The sequence below is a fragment of the Castanea sativa genome, chromosome 6 (genome assembly GCF_040712315.1).
Source record: "Castanea sativa cultivar Marrone di Chiusa Pesio chromosome 6, ASM4071231v1".
NCBI classification, from domain to species: domain Eukaryota; kingdom Viridiplantae; phylum Streptophyta; class Magnoliopsida; order Fagales; family Fagaceae; genus Castanea; species Castanea sativa.
Genome location: NC_134018.1, coordinates 57,323,601 through 57,338,765, shown reverse-complemented (window position 1 = coordinate 57,338,765; position 15,165 = coordinate 57,323,601). Strand labels below are relative to the sequence as shown.

Below are 15,165 nucleotides of genomic sequence, written 5' to 3'. Positions count from 1 at the left end.
TGTCGGGTCTTCGGACCTCCTGCTTTGGGAAAATTAACATTTGAAGTTATCATTCTTAAGAATCAAACAGAAACTTGGTTAAGTGCAGTCCTCGGACCAAAAACCTTGTGGAAATTGATGTCTTGTCATTTGTTAAACAGAACCTTAGCTATGTCGGGTCTTCGGACCTCCTGCTTTGGGAAAATTAACATTTGAAGTTATCATTCTTAAGAATCAAACAGAAACTTGGTTAAGTGCAGTCCTCGGACCAAAAACCTTGTGGAAATTGATGTCTTGTCATTTGTTAAACATAACCTTAGCTATGTCGGGTCTTCGGACCTCCTGCTTTGGGAAAATTAACATTTGAAGTTATCATTTTTAAGAATCAAACAGAAACTTGGTTAAGTGCAGTCCTCGGACCAAAAACCTTGTGGAAATTGATGTCTTGTCATTTGTTAAACAGAACCTTAGCTATGTCGGGTCTTCGGACCTCCTGCTTTGGGAAAATTAACATTTGAAGTTATCATTTTTAAGAATCAAACAGAAACTTGGTTAAGTGCAGTCCTCGGACCAAAAACCTTGTGGAAATTGATGTCTTGTCATTTGTTAAACAGAACCTTAGCTATGCCGGGTTCTCGGACCTCCTGCTTTGGGAAATTTTACATTTGAAGTTATAATTTTTAAGAATCAAACGGAGAATTAGTTAAGTCTTATCTTCGGACCATAACTTTGATCAAAGTTATCTCCTTATTATGTCTGGATATTAATGCGTTACTGTTTATTAACTCGGATCTTAAGTTCTATATCTTTAAGTGTTAAGTAAGTTTGTGTAAGGAATGGTCCTCGGATCTTACATGTTACTAGAAACAGTGCTATGCATTACAAGGGTTTAATCGTTATATGACGTCCTCTCTTCTTTTTAATCGGGGCATTGTTCAAATATATTAACCATGTCACCTTTTATTAAATCTTTAATAATATGCGCATGATTATGTGGAAGTTATGATTGTGCAATCCTTGGAGTTGGATTTGTGTACTCTGAGAAACTTTTGCTATGACTTAATGGGAAACTTTTGTAATAAGTACAAAAAGAATAAAGTAAAAACAGATACAACCCGAGTGGAAAGCAAATGAAATTGTTTTTCATTGATCAGTCAAATATACATTACAGATATAATTCAAATATGGAAAAAGAGAAGTCCTAAAGATAAGTCCTAAGCCTTTGGAGGGGGGTCTTGCTGAGAGGTACTGGTGCCCTCGGTCTTTCTCAACTCCAGCTCAAAAGGAGTCAAAACTTGCTTCCCTTTATCTGCTGTCTTCGTTGGGAGGACGTTGGGTTCATTTGTCTGGCTCAAGTCCTTCTCTGCATCCCCTCCTCCTTCCTTCTCTTTGTTGAAACCAGAAGGCTCTGTAGGATCAGGAATTTGCTGTGGGACCACCGGAGGTAGAGCAGGAAGAGTTGTCTCAGGGGTAGGAGTAGCAGCAGGAGCCTCTTCAATCTCCTGTATTTCTAGGGGAAGCCAAACGTTCTCGGACTTCCTCAGATCCGAAGATTGGGGAACTCCTGCTACGTTTAAAGCTTCCCCCCATACTTTTTGACAGTATTCCCGGCACAAAGCCGCGAACTCCTCTGTCAGCTGCTCCTCGGTAGTTGCTACCCCTTCATCGAAACTTGCCTGCTTGGCAGCTTGGAGAGAGAGTTGGAAGGAGCTGGCTTCTTCCTTCATCAGCGCCAGTTCCTTTTTCAGATCCGAGCACTCCCTTTGAGCTTGGGAGAGCTCTTCATCTCTTTTGCGAAGGAGCTTACGCTGTCCTTCTATCTGGGTCTTCATGGTCTTTAAGTTTGACTCGACCCCATTTTTCTCTCTCCTCAGATCAGCCACCTCTGAGGTCAGCTTCTCATTCTCAGCAAGGGCTGTGCCCAAGGACTTCTCAGTCTCCAGCCTAATTTCCATCTCAGTCCTGGCCTTCTTCCGAGTATCTTCTATAAATTTCTCGGCTGTAAAGACCTCCTGAATGGCCTGTAACAAAGTGTGATAGAATTAGGAATAGTAAACAAACTTATGAATATTGTTAAATGTGGAATATTCCTAAAAAGGGGGAAACTTACCAGTGCTAGGTCCCTTTTTAAGGAAAGGAATAGTTGTGGCTGGCTCATTTTCTCCAAGGTCTCCATGTCCTTGGGCAACAGAAGAGGGCGCTCCAACACTTCGGCCAAGTGGTGGGCATGGCCTTGTTGAACCGCCCTTATACTGGACTGGCAGGAGATGGGTGCGCCGTCCAGTCTTAGGTCGGGAGACCAAGTGGTCGGCACTCGGCGCACTTCGGCCTCGTCCATAATTTCCCCGCTTTCAACTGAGCGGGCCCTACCCTTGCCTTTGTCCAGCTTCTTCTGCTGAACCGGTAGGAGTTGTTGCCTTGGTTTCTTGGGGTCTTTACTGATCGTCCCCTCAGTATCCCCCTTTCTCTTCTTCTTGGGATCCTCGGCTGGAGGTTTTGGTTCAGCTGGAGGAGGGGGAGGTGGTAAAGATGGGGGAACTTGGGACGTCCCCGTCTTTTTCTCTGCAACCTTAGCAGCTCTACTGGTGAGGAGACCCTCCATTCTTCCCATATTTTCTTCGGATTCGTCCTCGGGTAGGGCAACCACCAACCCTGCAATTCCAGAGGCCTCGGTGGCTTCTTCCTCCTCGTCGGAGAGTACAACAAACTGATTCCCGTGAGGTCTCTCGGTGTCTTCGAGATGGAATTGATCTATCTCGTCGTCAAGAGTATGCGAAGAAGACACCTGCTCTTCTGGAACGACAGTTGCTTGTGAGTGCACAGTTAAGGGAATGGCTGCTATAGGCCGGTTGTACAAAACGGTGTTAGGAGCGTCCGGGAGGTCGCGGTCGTCCAGAAAGTGGGGCCGAGCTACGTTTATCCTCCTTCGTCTTCGGTCACCCGCAACTATGGCGTTCTCTATCTCCTGGAAGTCCGAGGAAATGGGAGTATACCCTAGAATGAGATGAGCAGCCCGGAGTTGTAAGTCTTCGCTAACGAACACCTCGGAGCGAAGTACTCGGTTTAGGTCTGCGACGTTACAGTGACTCAGACGAGGACGCACGTGTTGTTTATCTGCAAAAAAGACATCAAAACAAACAAACCTGGTCAGATTCACACAAATATTTAACAAGTTTAAGTATGAATATGCATTTCTGGGTGTGTTATAAGAAGTTGTGTTGTGGGGAGATTAATCCTACGGCATCGCACCTGGATTCCCCCACTCAACTGGGCAGTGGAAGCCGTCGTGCCAATTCCCAGAGACGATCAGGTGGTCGTCCTTCATGCCTTTGTTGGATTTGGGCAGACAGGAGATTAACCTAACGACACTAGAACGGGACTTAATGTAGTAACCTACGTTGGAAAGTTTATGGGACTCATATAGAAACACGACATCGTGCCATGTGAGGTTTAAACCCATCTGCTCGTTCAGAGCATCTACGCTACCCAAAACTCTAAAAACGTTTGGGAGGCACTGATCGGGACACAACCGGTGGTTGCGAAGGTACTCCCTAGTTACAGGTTTCATTGGAAGGGTCATCCCACCCTCTATAAAGGCTATCATTGGGATGATAACCTCTCCCTCTTTCCTAGAACCGGCCACGGCTTCTGCCGGGCAATATTTTAACCCCACGTCACTGGGAATACGGTATTTGGCCCTAAAGCCTTCCATCCCAGCGGCGGTATCAACTAAACACTTAAACCTACCCATTAGAAAGGAACGAAAGGCTAAACTCTAAAAGGGAAAATATTTACGAAGACAGCCGAGGACTGTATCCGAGGAGAAAAGGTTAAGAGTAGAGAGAGCAAGAACTTACAAAGTTAAAGGTACAGGTTCCCACGGTTTTCTGCAGGTGAAGTATGATTGTTGGTGTTTTGATGGGATTAGTCCCTGATGAATTAAATGAAGGCGCAGGTTCCCGAAGCGTCACGACGTGCGAAAAGGCGGCCTCGAAATTATATTTGTCCCGCCTAAAATTTCGTGGAGTAACGAGGACCGTTGGATGCCCATCTCACCGTTGAACGTGGGAGACAAAATGTAACTTACAGTAATAAATACGCGCGTTGTTGAAAATAAAACCGCCAAATGGCATCTTCTGGGACGTGAAACGACTTCCACACGTGCCATCACTCACAAAGTATGTGGAGTAGGTTCTTGTCGGATCAAAACCCTATTTTTCTCCTCGGACGTTGAAAATTAGAGTTTTGAGGGGCTATTGTGGGGGGTAAAAAGATCCTGATGAGAATGTGGGCCTTTTGGGCCGTGTTAAGGAATGCCGACCTGCTCCTGGGTTTAGAATTTGTTAGTACTATGGGTCGGCCATATGCCGAGGATCCGAGGAGCCAGCCGAGGGTGAACTTACCCTCGGATGGACACCGAAGAACTTGGGATTTCGTAGTAAAGATTAGGGGATGACACGGTTAAGGCCAATGGTTAAAAGGGGTAAACCCTAGAATGCCCCAGAAGCACCGGTGTTGAAGAAATGTCAAAGATAAAGGCTGTCACCTCCACATTAAAGACCCTGCACCTACCACCCTGGCCGCATTTATGGGGAAGTGACACCTGAACAGTGGAAGAGAAACTTCTGGTTACTATTCAAAGGCACTGAGAAAAGAAATATCTAAGCTAAGGGGGAGGTGAGGCAACACGTGTACAAAGTATTCAAAAGAGTAGTATTTAAAGAGCAATCTAAGACAGAAAAGGGGATCCCCCCCCCCCTCTTTGTAACCTAAAGGAAAGAGAAAAAGAGAGAGAAATAATATAAGAACAGTTCTCGGCTTACGTCCGAGCAGATTGACTTATAGTATTCTTTGTTGTTCTTTAAGTGTTTATAATCTTTGGCTTGCCATTTAATCCTCAAACACTTATAACATGGGTTTACACTCTACAAATTATATTGTTTAAGGCTCATTGAGCCTGAGCCCGTAACTGTTCTTGGGGCCAGGTGCAATTGTGCACTTACATAAGGTTTATACTATATAATTGTAGTATTAAGTTATAACTAATTTTGTAGTTAAACCTTATTCTATTTTTTATATTATTCATTTCACTTAAAAATTGTATTATTTTAGCCGATATCTTTTGAATCTTTAAATAGAATAAAAATTAGAAAAATTTTGTACGAGTACAGAATATGCGAAAAGATGCTAATTTTTATTATTATTATTTTTTTGCTTTATTAGAGAGAGAGAGAGAGAAAAAAGAAAAAGAAAAAAAAGAAGGTGATAATGCAAGTGGCCTTATCCCATATGATAACCGATAAGCTTTGTCCACTTATGCACTATTGTAGTGGGTGAAGGAGAGAGAGGAAGAGCGCGTGGGATTAAAATTTATTCTTTGTTGAAGGGTAACCGGTTACTGTCTGAAGAGGTTTAAATGCTCCGTATGCACCCGTACAGATAAGACGGCGAATAATTAATTACACTTAAAAACGTTAATATTGTACCACTGACCTTAGCTTACGCTAAGCTTACCTTACAGTTGCCACGCGTCAATATTTTATTGGTTCTTATTCCAAATGTAAACTAAACACTTTCGCTTAATTCCCAACATTGTCATAGTGTCTATGTGAAATCAGTTAATATTCCTTGGACACGTGTTTGATTTAATAGAACTGACCGCACGTGAGGATTATTATTTTTCCCAAAGCATACGGAAGTGCTTCAAAAGTGGGGTCCACACAGAGTACATCTTCTCAGTGGTCCAAGGCTATCCATCCACACACAAAAACACATGCGTGACTAATTGTGGAATCACACGTGTGAGTAACTCACACGTTTTGTACCATACTTGGACTCTAGCCGCGTATTGATAGGCTTTAAAAATACAGTCTTTTCATTGTTTTCCAAAAGGACAAAAATTATTTGGGGGAAAAAAAAATCCCTCATGAAAATTTTTATGGAGAAGAAAAAAATAATTAATATTTTTACAGTTTTTTTTTTCCATAAAAATAGTGTTAAAATTTTCTAAAAATAGATTGTTAATTAGTATCCTAAGAATACTCGTTTGTATGACCTTTTGAAAAAATGTACACAATTTTTTAATGAATATTTATAATTTTGTACATTTAATATATACAATTTTTTAAAAATATATACAATTTCATATATTTAATGTAAGTGCACAACTGCACTTGGACCCAAAAAACGTATGTGGGCTTAGGCCCAATGAGCCTTAAACAATTAAATTTGTAGAGTGTGGGTTCACAATCTAATTCGATGGTGCTCGAAACTTGATGAACGGGCCAGAATATTACAGTATTTATAAACAATGGACAAATAGGGCAAAATGAACCTTCTCGGACGTAGGCCGAGGACCCTTTGTATATTATTTCTCTTTTTCCTTATAAAGGTTATAGCTCCTAGTCCTTCTCAAGTTCTTTTTCCAAAAAGGCCCCCTTCTCTGCTACCCCATTCTCTCCTTAAATACTCCCTTTCCTTCTCCTTCTATCCACGTATCACCCAAAATCCACTTCCACCACCTTCTTGAAATCTTTAAATACTAGCTAGAAGGCTGAATTCTACTGTTCAGGGGTCACTTCCCCATTAATGCGGCTAGGGAGGTAGATGCAGAGTCTTTAATGTGGAGGCAGCAGCCTTTTTCCGAGATATTTCTCTTATACCGCCATGTCTAGAAAGTATTTGGATCTCCTCTTTAACCTACAGTCTTTCCAGAACTCTGTCTTGATCTTTCTAGTGAATCTCCAAGTAATCACGGGTCTGTCCGAGGAGAGACTCTACCTCGGATGAATCCTCGGGCCCTTGGCTTGTGAGCCAACTCGCAGCCCTAAAAGCCTTTAGTCAAGAACGAACTATCGCCCATTGATAAAGCCCAAGGCCCAAATACCTACTTAGGTTCTTTCACTCCCCACATTTAATATGCATAGTTTCTTTTTTAGAATGTACACAATTCTTCGCATATTATGGTGGCGTTTGGATTCAGCTGTGATTGCGTTTCCTTTTTTTTTTTTTTTTTTTTTAAGCTAAGCACGCTTGGTACTATTCATTATCTAGGAACAGTGATTTTAGGTTTATGAACAGTGCCAAGCACGTGAACAGTAACTTTATTATTATTATTTTTATTATTTTTAACCTACAGTCTTTCTAGAACTCTGTCTTGATCTTTCTAGTGAATCTCCAAGTAATCACGGGTCTGTCTGAGGAGAGACTCTACCTCGGATGAATCCTCGGGCCCTTGGCTTGTGAGCCAACTCGCAGCCCTAAAAGCCTTTAGTCAAGAACGAACTATCGCCCATTGATAAAGCCCAAGGCCCAAATACCCACTTAGGTTCTTTCACTCCCCACATTTAATATGCATAGTTTCTTTTTTAGAATGTACACAATTCTTCGCATATTATGGTGGCGTTTGGATTCAGCTGTGATTGCGTTTTTTTTTTTTTTTTTTTTTTTTTTTTTTTTTTTTTTTTTTTTTTTTTTTTTAAGCTAAGCACGCTTGGTACTATTCATTATCTAGGAACAATGATTTTAGGTTTATGAACAGTGCCAAGCGCGTGAACAGTAACTTTATTATTATTATTTTTATTATTTTTAGTTTTCAACAAAATAAGCAGTATTCAAACAGATCTTATATACCATATAAGTTTAGGTGAATTTATTTTCATTCCAAGAGAGATGTGTAGCATTATAAGAGCACTCTTATCAGGCTTGCTAAAATAACCTTTTGTTTTTTTTTTGTTAATGCTTGCTAAAATAACTTTTAGTCAAAATTATAACTAAACATCACTAAAATCATCATTGCTCAACATGTTGTTGAGCAAAACTAACAAATGAACAGTAACCCAATTTCTTGGAGTCTAACCGCGTATTGATAAGCTGATAGGCTTAAAAAAAAAGAAGTCTTTTATTGTTTTCCAAAATGACAAAATTCTTTGGCGGAAAAAAATCCAAACCAAAATAATTAAGGCTTAACTTAGATGAATTTAATCAATTTATATTCATTCCAAGAGAGAATGTGAACGTTGTATTTTGTACATATAGTATAACCTAAATAATGTTACACCACTTGATATTTTATACTTGAATGTGAATTTTGACAAATTTATCGTTAAATTATATTATCTTTGTATATTCTCCATAGTTGAAAAATTTCAAGGTGATTAAGAATTAATTATCATGTCATCAATCAATTGTTTAAATTCAAGTTTTGTAGTTTAAAATAATGTATAAAATATGAGTTTATGAATCGAATAATAAATAATAATATATTAACACGTAAATTGATATGAAGGTTAAGAACATATAATTCAACGGAAAGATTTTCAAAATATAAATTCTATAACAATTTATTGGATGGTGTAACATTACGAATTACACTAAGTGTAACTTAAACCCAACCCAACCACACACACATACATACATATATATATATATATATATATATATATATATATATATTACAATTTTTTTTTTTGAGAAACTAAAAGTACAAACTAAGTACTAGCTAGGAATACCGAATACAGTAATTATTTGGCATAGGTATTAGTAGTCTACCACAAATTCAAAGTCTTAATTCGGAATGCTTGAATTTTTTTTTTTTTTTGCTTTCACTGAATCTGACTGCTTGAAGTTTTATTTTTTTGACCTTTGGGCGTTTGAGAATATCAAGGCATCCGCGTTGAAAGCTTTGAGCAAGAGTACGTATGGTTCAAGATCTTCAATAGGTCGACTTCAGAGGAGTTAAAAACAACAATGTACAGTAAGTAGACCAGTCAAACAGTTTTTAAATTTTCATAGACTAATTGACACTGTCAATATGATATAATAAGTTTAGTTAATTATTAATTCTATAAAAACAGCATGTTTATTTACATGGGGTATTTTTATATTCTCATGTTCAGTAAAAAGTCAATGAGCCTAACAATTCAACAAAAAGTTTTTTTCTGTTTCATAGTGTTATTATCACAAAAAATATTAGAGCTTAAATTGATATGATTCTTTTCTTTGATCTGGTAAACGTCAGATAGAGTTGTTAATTTTTTTTTTCATCATAATTGATGGACTTGGTATGGTGATATATTAGTCTTTGATAGAGATATATTTTGGTACAGTCAACAGGAACTCATATTTCAAAGTTTTTATTTATTTTTATTTTTTTGAGGTAAAATTTCAAAGTTTCAACTTAGACCTTCCGGACCCAACAACTGGGCTCTGTCAACATGTTGGGTGGACCATTAATAATTATATATGTACATAATTAAAGGTCACGTTGTGCGGGTGGGCGCGTGCAAAAGAGTACGCCTCGGCCAAGTAAATTGTGGTGGAGAAAATTTGAGTTGTTACCTAGATTAGGTCTAGAAATCATATTGGGCATTTTGGACTAATCACTTATATGCATAGATTTGCATACCAGATTTATGGGTTTGGAGTTTGGGTACGGCTTGAAAATGTGTTAGGCACCCAAGACCGCCCAGCTTGTGGGTCGGCCTCAATTATGTGTTGTTAAACCATATTTAATTAAAGAGTTTATTAAGAGGGACTTAATCCTTAACCTAAACATACATCATGCACTTAAGGAAATAACACACACAACATATTAAATATCATATCATAATATAGGAGGAAACAAATAAAACACAATCAAACATATTATATTAAAAAAGGAAAATATAACAATTAAATCATGCACATAAGAAAAGATTATGAAATAAACCAAATATACCAAAAAGACTCAAACAAACATGGTAAATAATTAACCTAAAATGGAGTCAAATAGAATCAATTTACATGCGAAAAATGATTAAAACAAATAAAAACAAGATTTTGTCTAATCTGGGTTTGGGGTGCGTACACATACTCAACTATGCGTACGCATGGTTAAACCATGCACATGCATACTCAAAGATGTGTACCCATTTTTTAGCACAGATTCGAAAAATTACATTTTTATAGATTTAATCATTCAAAAATATAAACATGAAAATCAAATAAGCATGTTAGAACCCTAAACACTAAACTAGCATAAAGGAAACAAAACAAAGCATCAACATAAATAAATAGCCACTAGCAAACCAAATAAATATCCTAAACACACATAAAATACATAAACATATTCAACTTTACATAGAACTAAAATAATATAACAACAACAACTAAAACATATTATAAACAACCTAAAATCATATCAAAACATGGATAAAAAGATCATAACATCCATCAAATATGGTAAGAACACTAAGGATAACATCAAACAAAGAATCATGTGAATCCTAAAGCACGCAACCTTAATTCATGCGTATGCATGTCCTAATTCTTGATAGTCTTGATGGCCCGAATTCAAACGATCATAACATACTCAATATAAATCAAAATTAGGCAAGATTTGTGGTCAAATTAAAGCCTAGGATGTCTAATTTATAATGAAACAAAACTCACTCTAAAATTTTTTGTGGATCAAAAGTTATGGTCAAAACAGTGAGCAAATATCATTTTTTAGAATTGTTTTCAACCCGATTTGAGCATTTTTAAGTTGTGATTTCTTCCAAACTGTTGTGAACTCTTTAACTACCATTGGTTGACATATGACAAGCTCATCATTGGGGCCGGGAACCAAAATTTATTAATGGATACAAAATGAGATGTCTACAATGCAATTTTTACATTAAGGTAAAAAAAAAATAGTTCATTTGAAAGAATATTTTAATGAAAAAATTGTTTAATTACATTATTCCATTATATTTTTCATATTTACAAAATATTGAAATTTCATAAATCAATTAAGTAAAATTATACAAAAAGAGAATTATATATATATAAAACAAAGTTTGACTCCAATATTACTCAATATTTTTTTATTGGATTTGAATTTTAATAAATCTACCAACACGTTGGTTGGTTTAGTGGTAACTGGTAAGGGCTTGGGCCAATATGCGTCAGGGCACGGGTTCGAGTTCCCCCACTAATAGTATGTTGCAGCATTTTATACCCCGCTTACAGGTTGTTCACCTAACTTATCAGTGACTATGTAGTGTGAGGTCTTAGCTCGAGAGTGGTTAGGATGTTACCATAGTCACACCCAAACAGGGAAGCCACATTGGTCGCCTTCATCTAACCTTTTTTTTATTACAAAAAAAATTGACAAATTTATCATTAAATTACACTTTCTTCTTATATCCTTTATGGTTGCAAAATTTCTAGAAAATCAAATATCAATAACTAATTGTCTACAAATGTTTAAATTTCAAGTAATATAAATTACACATAAAAAATAAGTTTATAAATCAAATAGTAAATAACATCTGATTTGAGTGAAATTTGACAAGAGTATTAAGAATATAAAGAACATGTAATCCAATGGTACGATTTTTCAAAATATGCGATCATGTTAATTTTTTTAGTGAGTGCATGTTTGGAGCTAAACTTTGTCCATATATATTATACATAAAACATGAGTTTATAGATTTGATGGTAAATAATATCCGATTCATACGAAATTTGATGTGCATATTAAGAATAATAAAAATATGTAATCTAGTCAGGGGCGGAGCCAAGGGGGTCGAGAGGGGGCACTTGCCCCCCCTGGCCCCACCCAAAAAAAGTGTCAATATTTACTTAACTTGCCTAAATGCATTTGAGGTAAAAAGATAGTACTATTACAAATGAAAAGTTATAAAATTGTAGACATACAACCAGCTGCTTGCATAAGATGATTGGGAGCATAGCCCACTTATACCATCTTAAAATATAAGCCCATTCTATATTAACATAACCCAATTTTATTATTAAATTTAAAAAAAAAAAAACAAAAAAAACAAACAAACAGTTACCTTGATGCATGTCTAACTTATAACCTCATATTGTTTGATTTTTCTACTCTCTTTCTTTGGTAACTTTTTAAATTCATTTCTTGTATTGCAGAATAAATAAATGGTTGATAAATAGGATGGTTTTTCAAAAATAAGTATACATGTTAAGCTAAAATAAATAGACCTATAACATATAGCTTTACAAAAATAATAGAAATTTACCTAAGTTGAGCTTTACGTCTATCTAACAACTAAAAATCTTTCAATTCGTAAGTATAGTTATAGCTTTTTTTATAATTAAAATTTTAAAAGGATTATTCATGCAAATGAATTCCTAAATAGATAAATATAATATAATGAATTTGTTATTTTATTGGAAATTTTCTTGCATTTAAATACGGCTTAGCATACACATGAGTGAATTGTGTTATTTTGTAAATTGATCTCAAATACTATATGTACATATTCGCTTGCACGTGTATAGATGTTCTTGTCAAATGTAATTTTTACCCCCCCTCAAGTTAGATCTTGGCTCCGCCACTGAATCTAGTGGTGAAAATTTTAAAATATTAATTCAATAAAAGTTATAGACTTGTGTAATAATGAAAAGAGTTACACCATATATAATTTGATTCTAGCCCTATATTTATAAATATTTTGGGCTTCAAAACATTACCAGGCCTTTGGAGCAATGTCTGATATGTATAACTTGAAAGAGTCTCACAAATGAATTAGGCTTGCGATCACTTATTGTTTGAGTCTATATAATTAGGGTCTTGATGTAGGTACCAGCCTACTAGGTAGTCTTGAGCTCAAAACTTTCGGTGATTCGGTCTGAGGACCATTACTTCTAGGGACGAAGCAATTCTTAGACAACGAGGGCAATGACCCTCCCAGTTAGTTTTTTTTTTTTTTTTTTATATAAAAATTATTAGTGTGCATGTGTATATATATATATATATATATATATATATATATATGTATTAATTTTAGCAATTTCGTTCTATAAAATCATATTTTGCCCCTTAACAATATCCTTTTATTTTTTTTATAAACACAGATATATTATTAGAACATCAATATCCACATACATCTTAGATAAGAGCTTGCTGAATACAACAAGTAGTCTCTTCAATCCAAATTGCATCATTAACAAGGCTTAGAGCTTGTCTTGCTAGAATGTGGGCTGGCTGATTGCCATTTCTTCTCACATGAGAATAATGAACAACACCAAGAGTTGATCCTAAAGCATGAATTCCTTCCACAATAGCAGTAACCAAGGTAGGAAGTTCTGTAACTTGCTTAAGAGCATTGGAAATAATCAAAGAATTCCTTTCCAACACCCCGTCCATCAGCCCCAAATGTCTTGCCAATAACACACCAGCTTCGTAGGCTTTTGCTTCAACTTCAAGAACCCCCAATAGAGCTCTGATTTTTCTGCATAATGCACCCAATATTCGGCCTCTGTGATCTCTAATTACTACCCCAATTCTAGCCAACTTCTTTATGGGAGAAAGGGCCCCATCTACATTAATTTTACATAAACCCAATGGAGGAGGAACCCAGGCCGAAGGCATAGCAACAACATCTCTATCAATTGTTTGCTGCATTAATTCTGAACCAGCAACTACTACTCTTTCCACAAGCTGTTGCAACATATCAGAAACAACACCTCTGTCGACCGCCTGCTGCAATAAATCTGAACCAGCAACTACTTCTCTGTCCACGGGCTACTGCACCATATCAGAACCAACCATTTCGCGCACTTCAATTGCAGACCAATATTCCTGAAGGTAACCTGCTGCCCACCGAGCTATCTGCATTCCATTTTTGGCTTCACCTCCATGATAAAACTCATTCAGATTACACCATAATGCCCAAGCTATCATAACCACTTGTGAACACTTCTCATCCCCAGCACCTTTAGTCACCATTTCAAGCCATAAAAGGTCCTGCAAAGAGTTAATATTAGTATCCAGAGACAGTAGATGTATCTTTGAAGCAGCCCAAGCCTCCTGTGCTCTCAAACAGCCCCAAAAAATGCGGCCATTCATTTCTGCCTCACCTTGATAGCACACACACACATCTTCAGCTATAACATTACGTCTCTTAAATTTGGCCTTTGTTGGTAAAGTATCGCGACAAGCACGCCAACAAAAATGTTGAACCTTATGAGGGATAGGTAATGACAAAACTTTATTCCAAAATTTCCTTAACAAACTACCATTAGAAGTAGTTACATGGTTCCTTGATTTGAACAAAGTAACCGCTAGTTTATACGCACTCCCAACAGTAAATTTTCCATTATTAGTTTCAGCCCAAACTGGTTTGTCTGGAGGTAATGCAGCGCTCAAAGGAATACTTTTAATTAGATCAGCTTCATGATCAATAAAAAGACTATCAATTACCTCATTCTTCCACCTGGCTGTGCTTGAATCAATTAAATCAGCAACCATTGTATCACCACTCAGAAACATCCTTGGAGAAATTACACTATAAGTTGAACCACGTGGCAGCCACCTATCTTGCCAAACCTTAATATTTTCTCCATTTCCAACCCTCCGTCACATACCTTCAATAATTAAGCTTTGGGCAGAGATTAGACTCCTCCATGTATAAGAAGGATTATGTCCAATGGAAGCATGAATAAAATCAGTTGTTGGGAAATATTTAGCCTTAAGGACCTTGTACACGAGAATCACCACCCATTTGAAGATGCCAACCCTGTTTTGCAAGCAAAGCCTTGTTGAACAATTTTGAAACCCATTCCTCCAACACACTTAGGCTCACACATTTTCTCCCAACTAAGCCATGCAATTTTCCTTTCCTCCTTTCGTTGGCCCCACCAAAAATTTCGAATCATTCCCATTTGTTCATCACAAAGCAAGTTAGGAAGTTTGAAACAACTCATAGTATAGGTCGGAATTGCTTAAGCCACCACTTTGATTAGAACTTCTTTCCCCGCCTTTGAAAGTAATTTCTCTTTCCAACCCGCCAAAACTTTCCCCAATTTCTCCTTGATAGCATTGAAGGTAGTTCCTTTATTTTCCCCACCAATGAAGGCAAGCCAAGATACTTCTCATGTTGCTTAATTATTTGGGCACCAAACCGATTCTTTATCTCCTCTTGAACACCTCTTGAAGTGTTACTACTAAAGAACAACGATGTTTTTGTAAGGTTTAGTTGTTGACCGGAAGCTTTCTCATACACAACAAGCAACCTTTTGTAGTTCATCACACTCCTTTAACGTCGCCTTGCAAAAAATCAGACTATCATCTGCAAAAAACAAATGAGACAATTTTGGACCACCTCTACAAATTTTCACACCCTCCATTTGACCCCTATCCACAGCTGATTGAATCAAAGCTGATAAAACTTTTGCACA

General features: G+C 37.0%; 1 protein-coding gene across 1 annotated transcript; it reads right to left on the bottom strand.

Annotated features, from left to right (window-relative positions):
- Positions 1-12,874: 12,874 nt before the first annotated feature.
- Positions 12,875-14,236, bottom strand: LOC142640255 (uncharacterized). The gene is made up of 2 exons (XM_075814328.1): positions 13,520-14,236; positions 12,875-13,465 (listed from the first exon to the last, which is right to left on the bottom strand). Exons 1-2 carry the CDS (start codon positions 14,234-14,236, stop codon positions 12,875-12,877), a joined length of 1,308 nt encoding a protein of 435 aa, XP_075670443.1.
- Between the last annotated feature and the right edge of the window lie 929 nt (positions 14,237-15,165).

What these genes read in the sequence shown, in the direction of transcription:
- LOC142640255 (XM_075814328.1), bottom strand. Translation starts at nt 14,236, where the DNA reads ATGGTTGCTGATTTAATTGATTCAAGCACAGCCAGGTGGAAGAATGAG. An exon ending in AAATGGTTGGTTCTGATATG is followed by an intron (nt 13,466 to 13,519) that starts GTGCAGTAGCCC and finishes TTATTGCAGCAG; the next exon opens with GCGGTCGACAGAGGTGTTGT.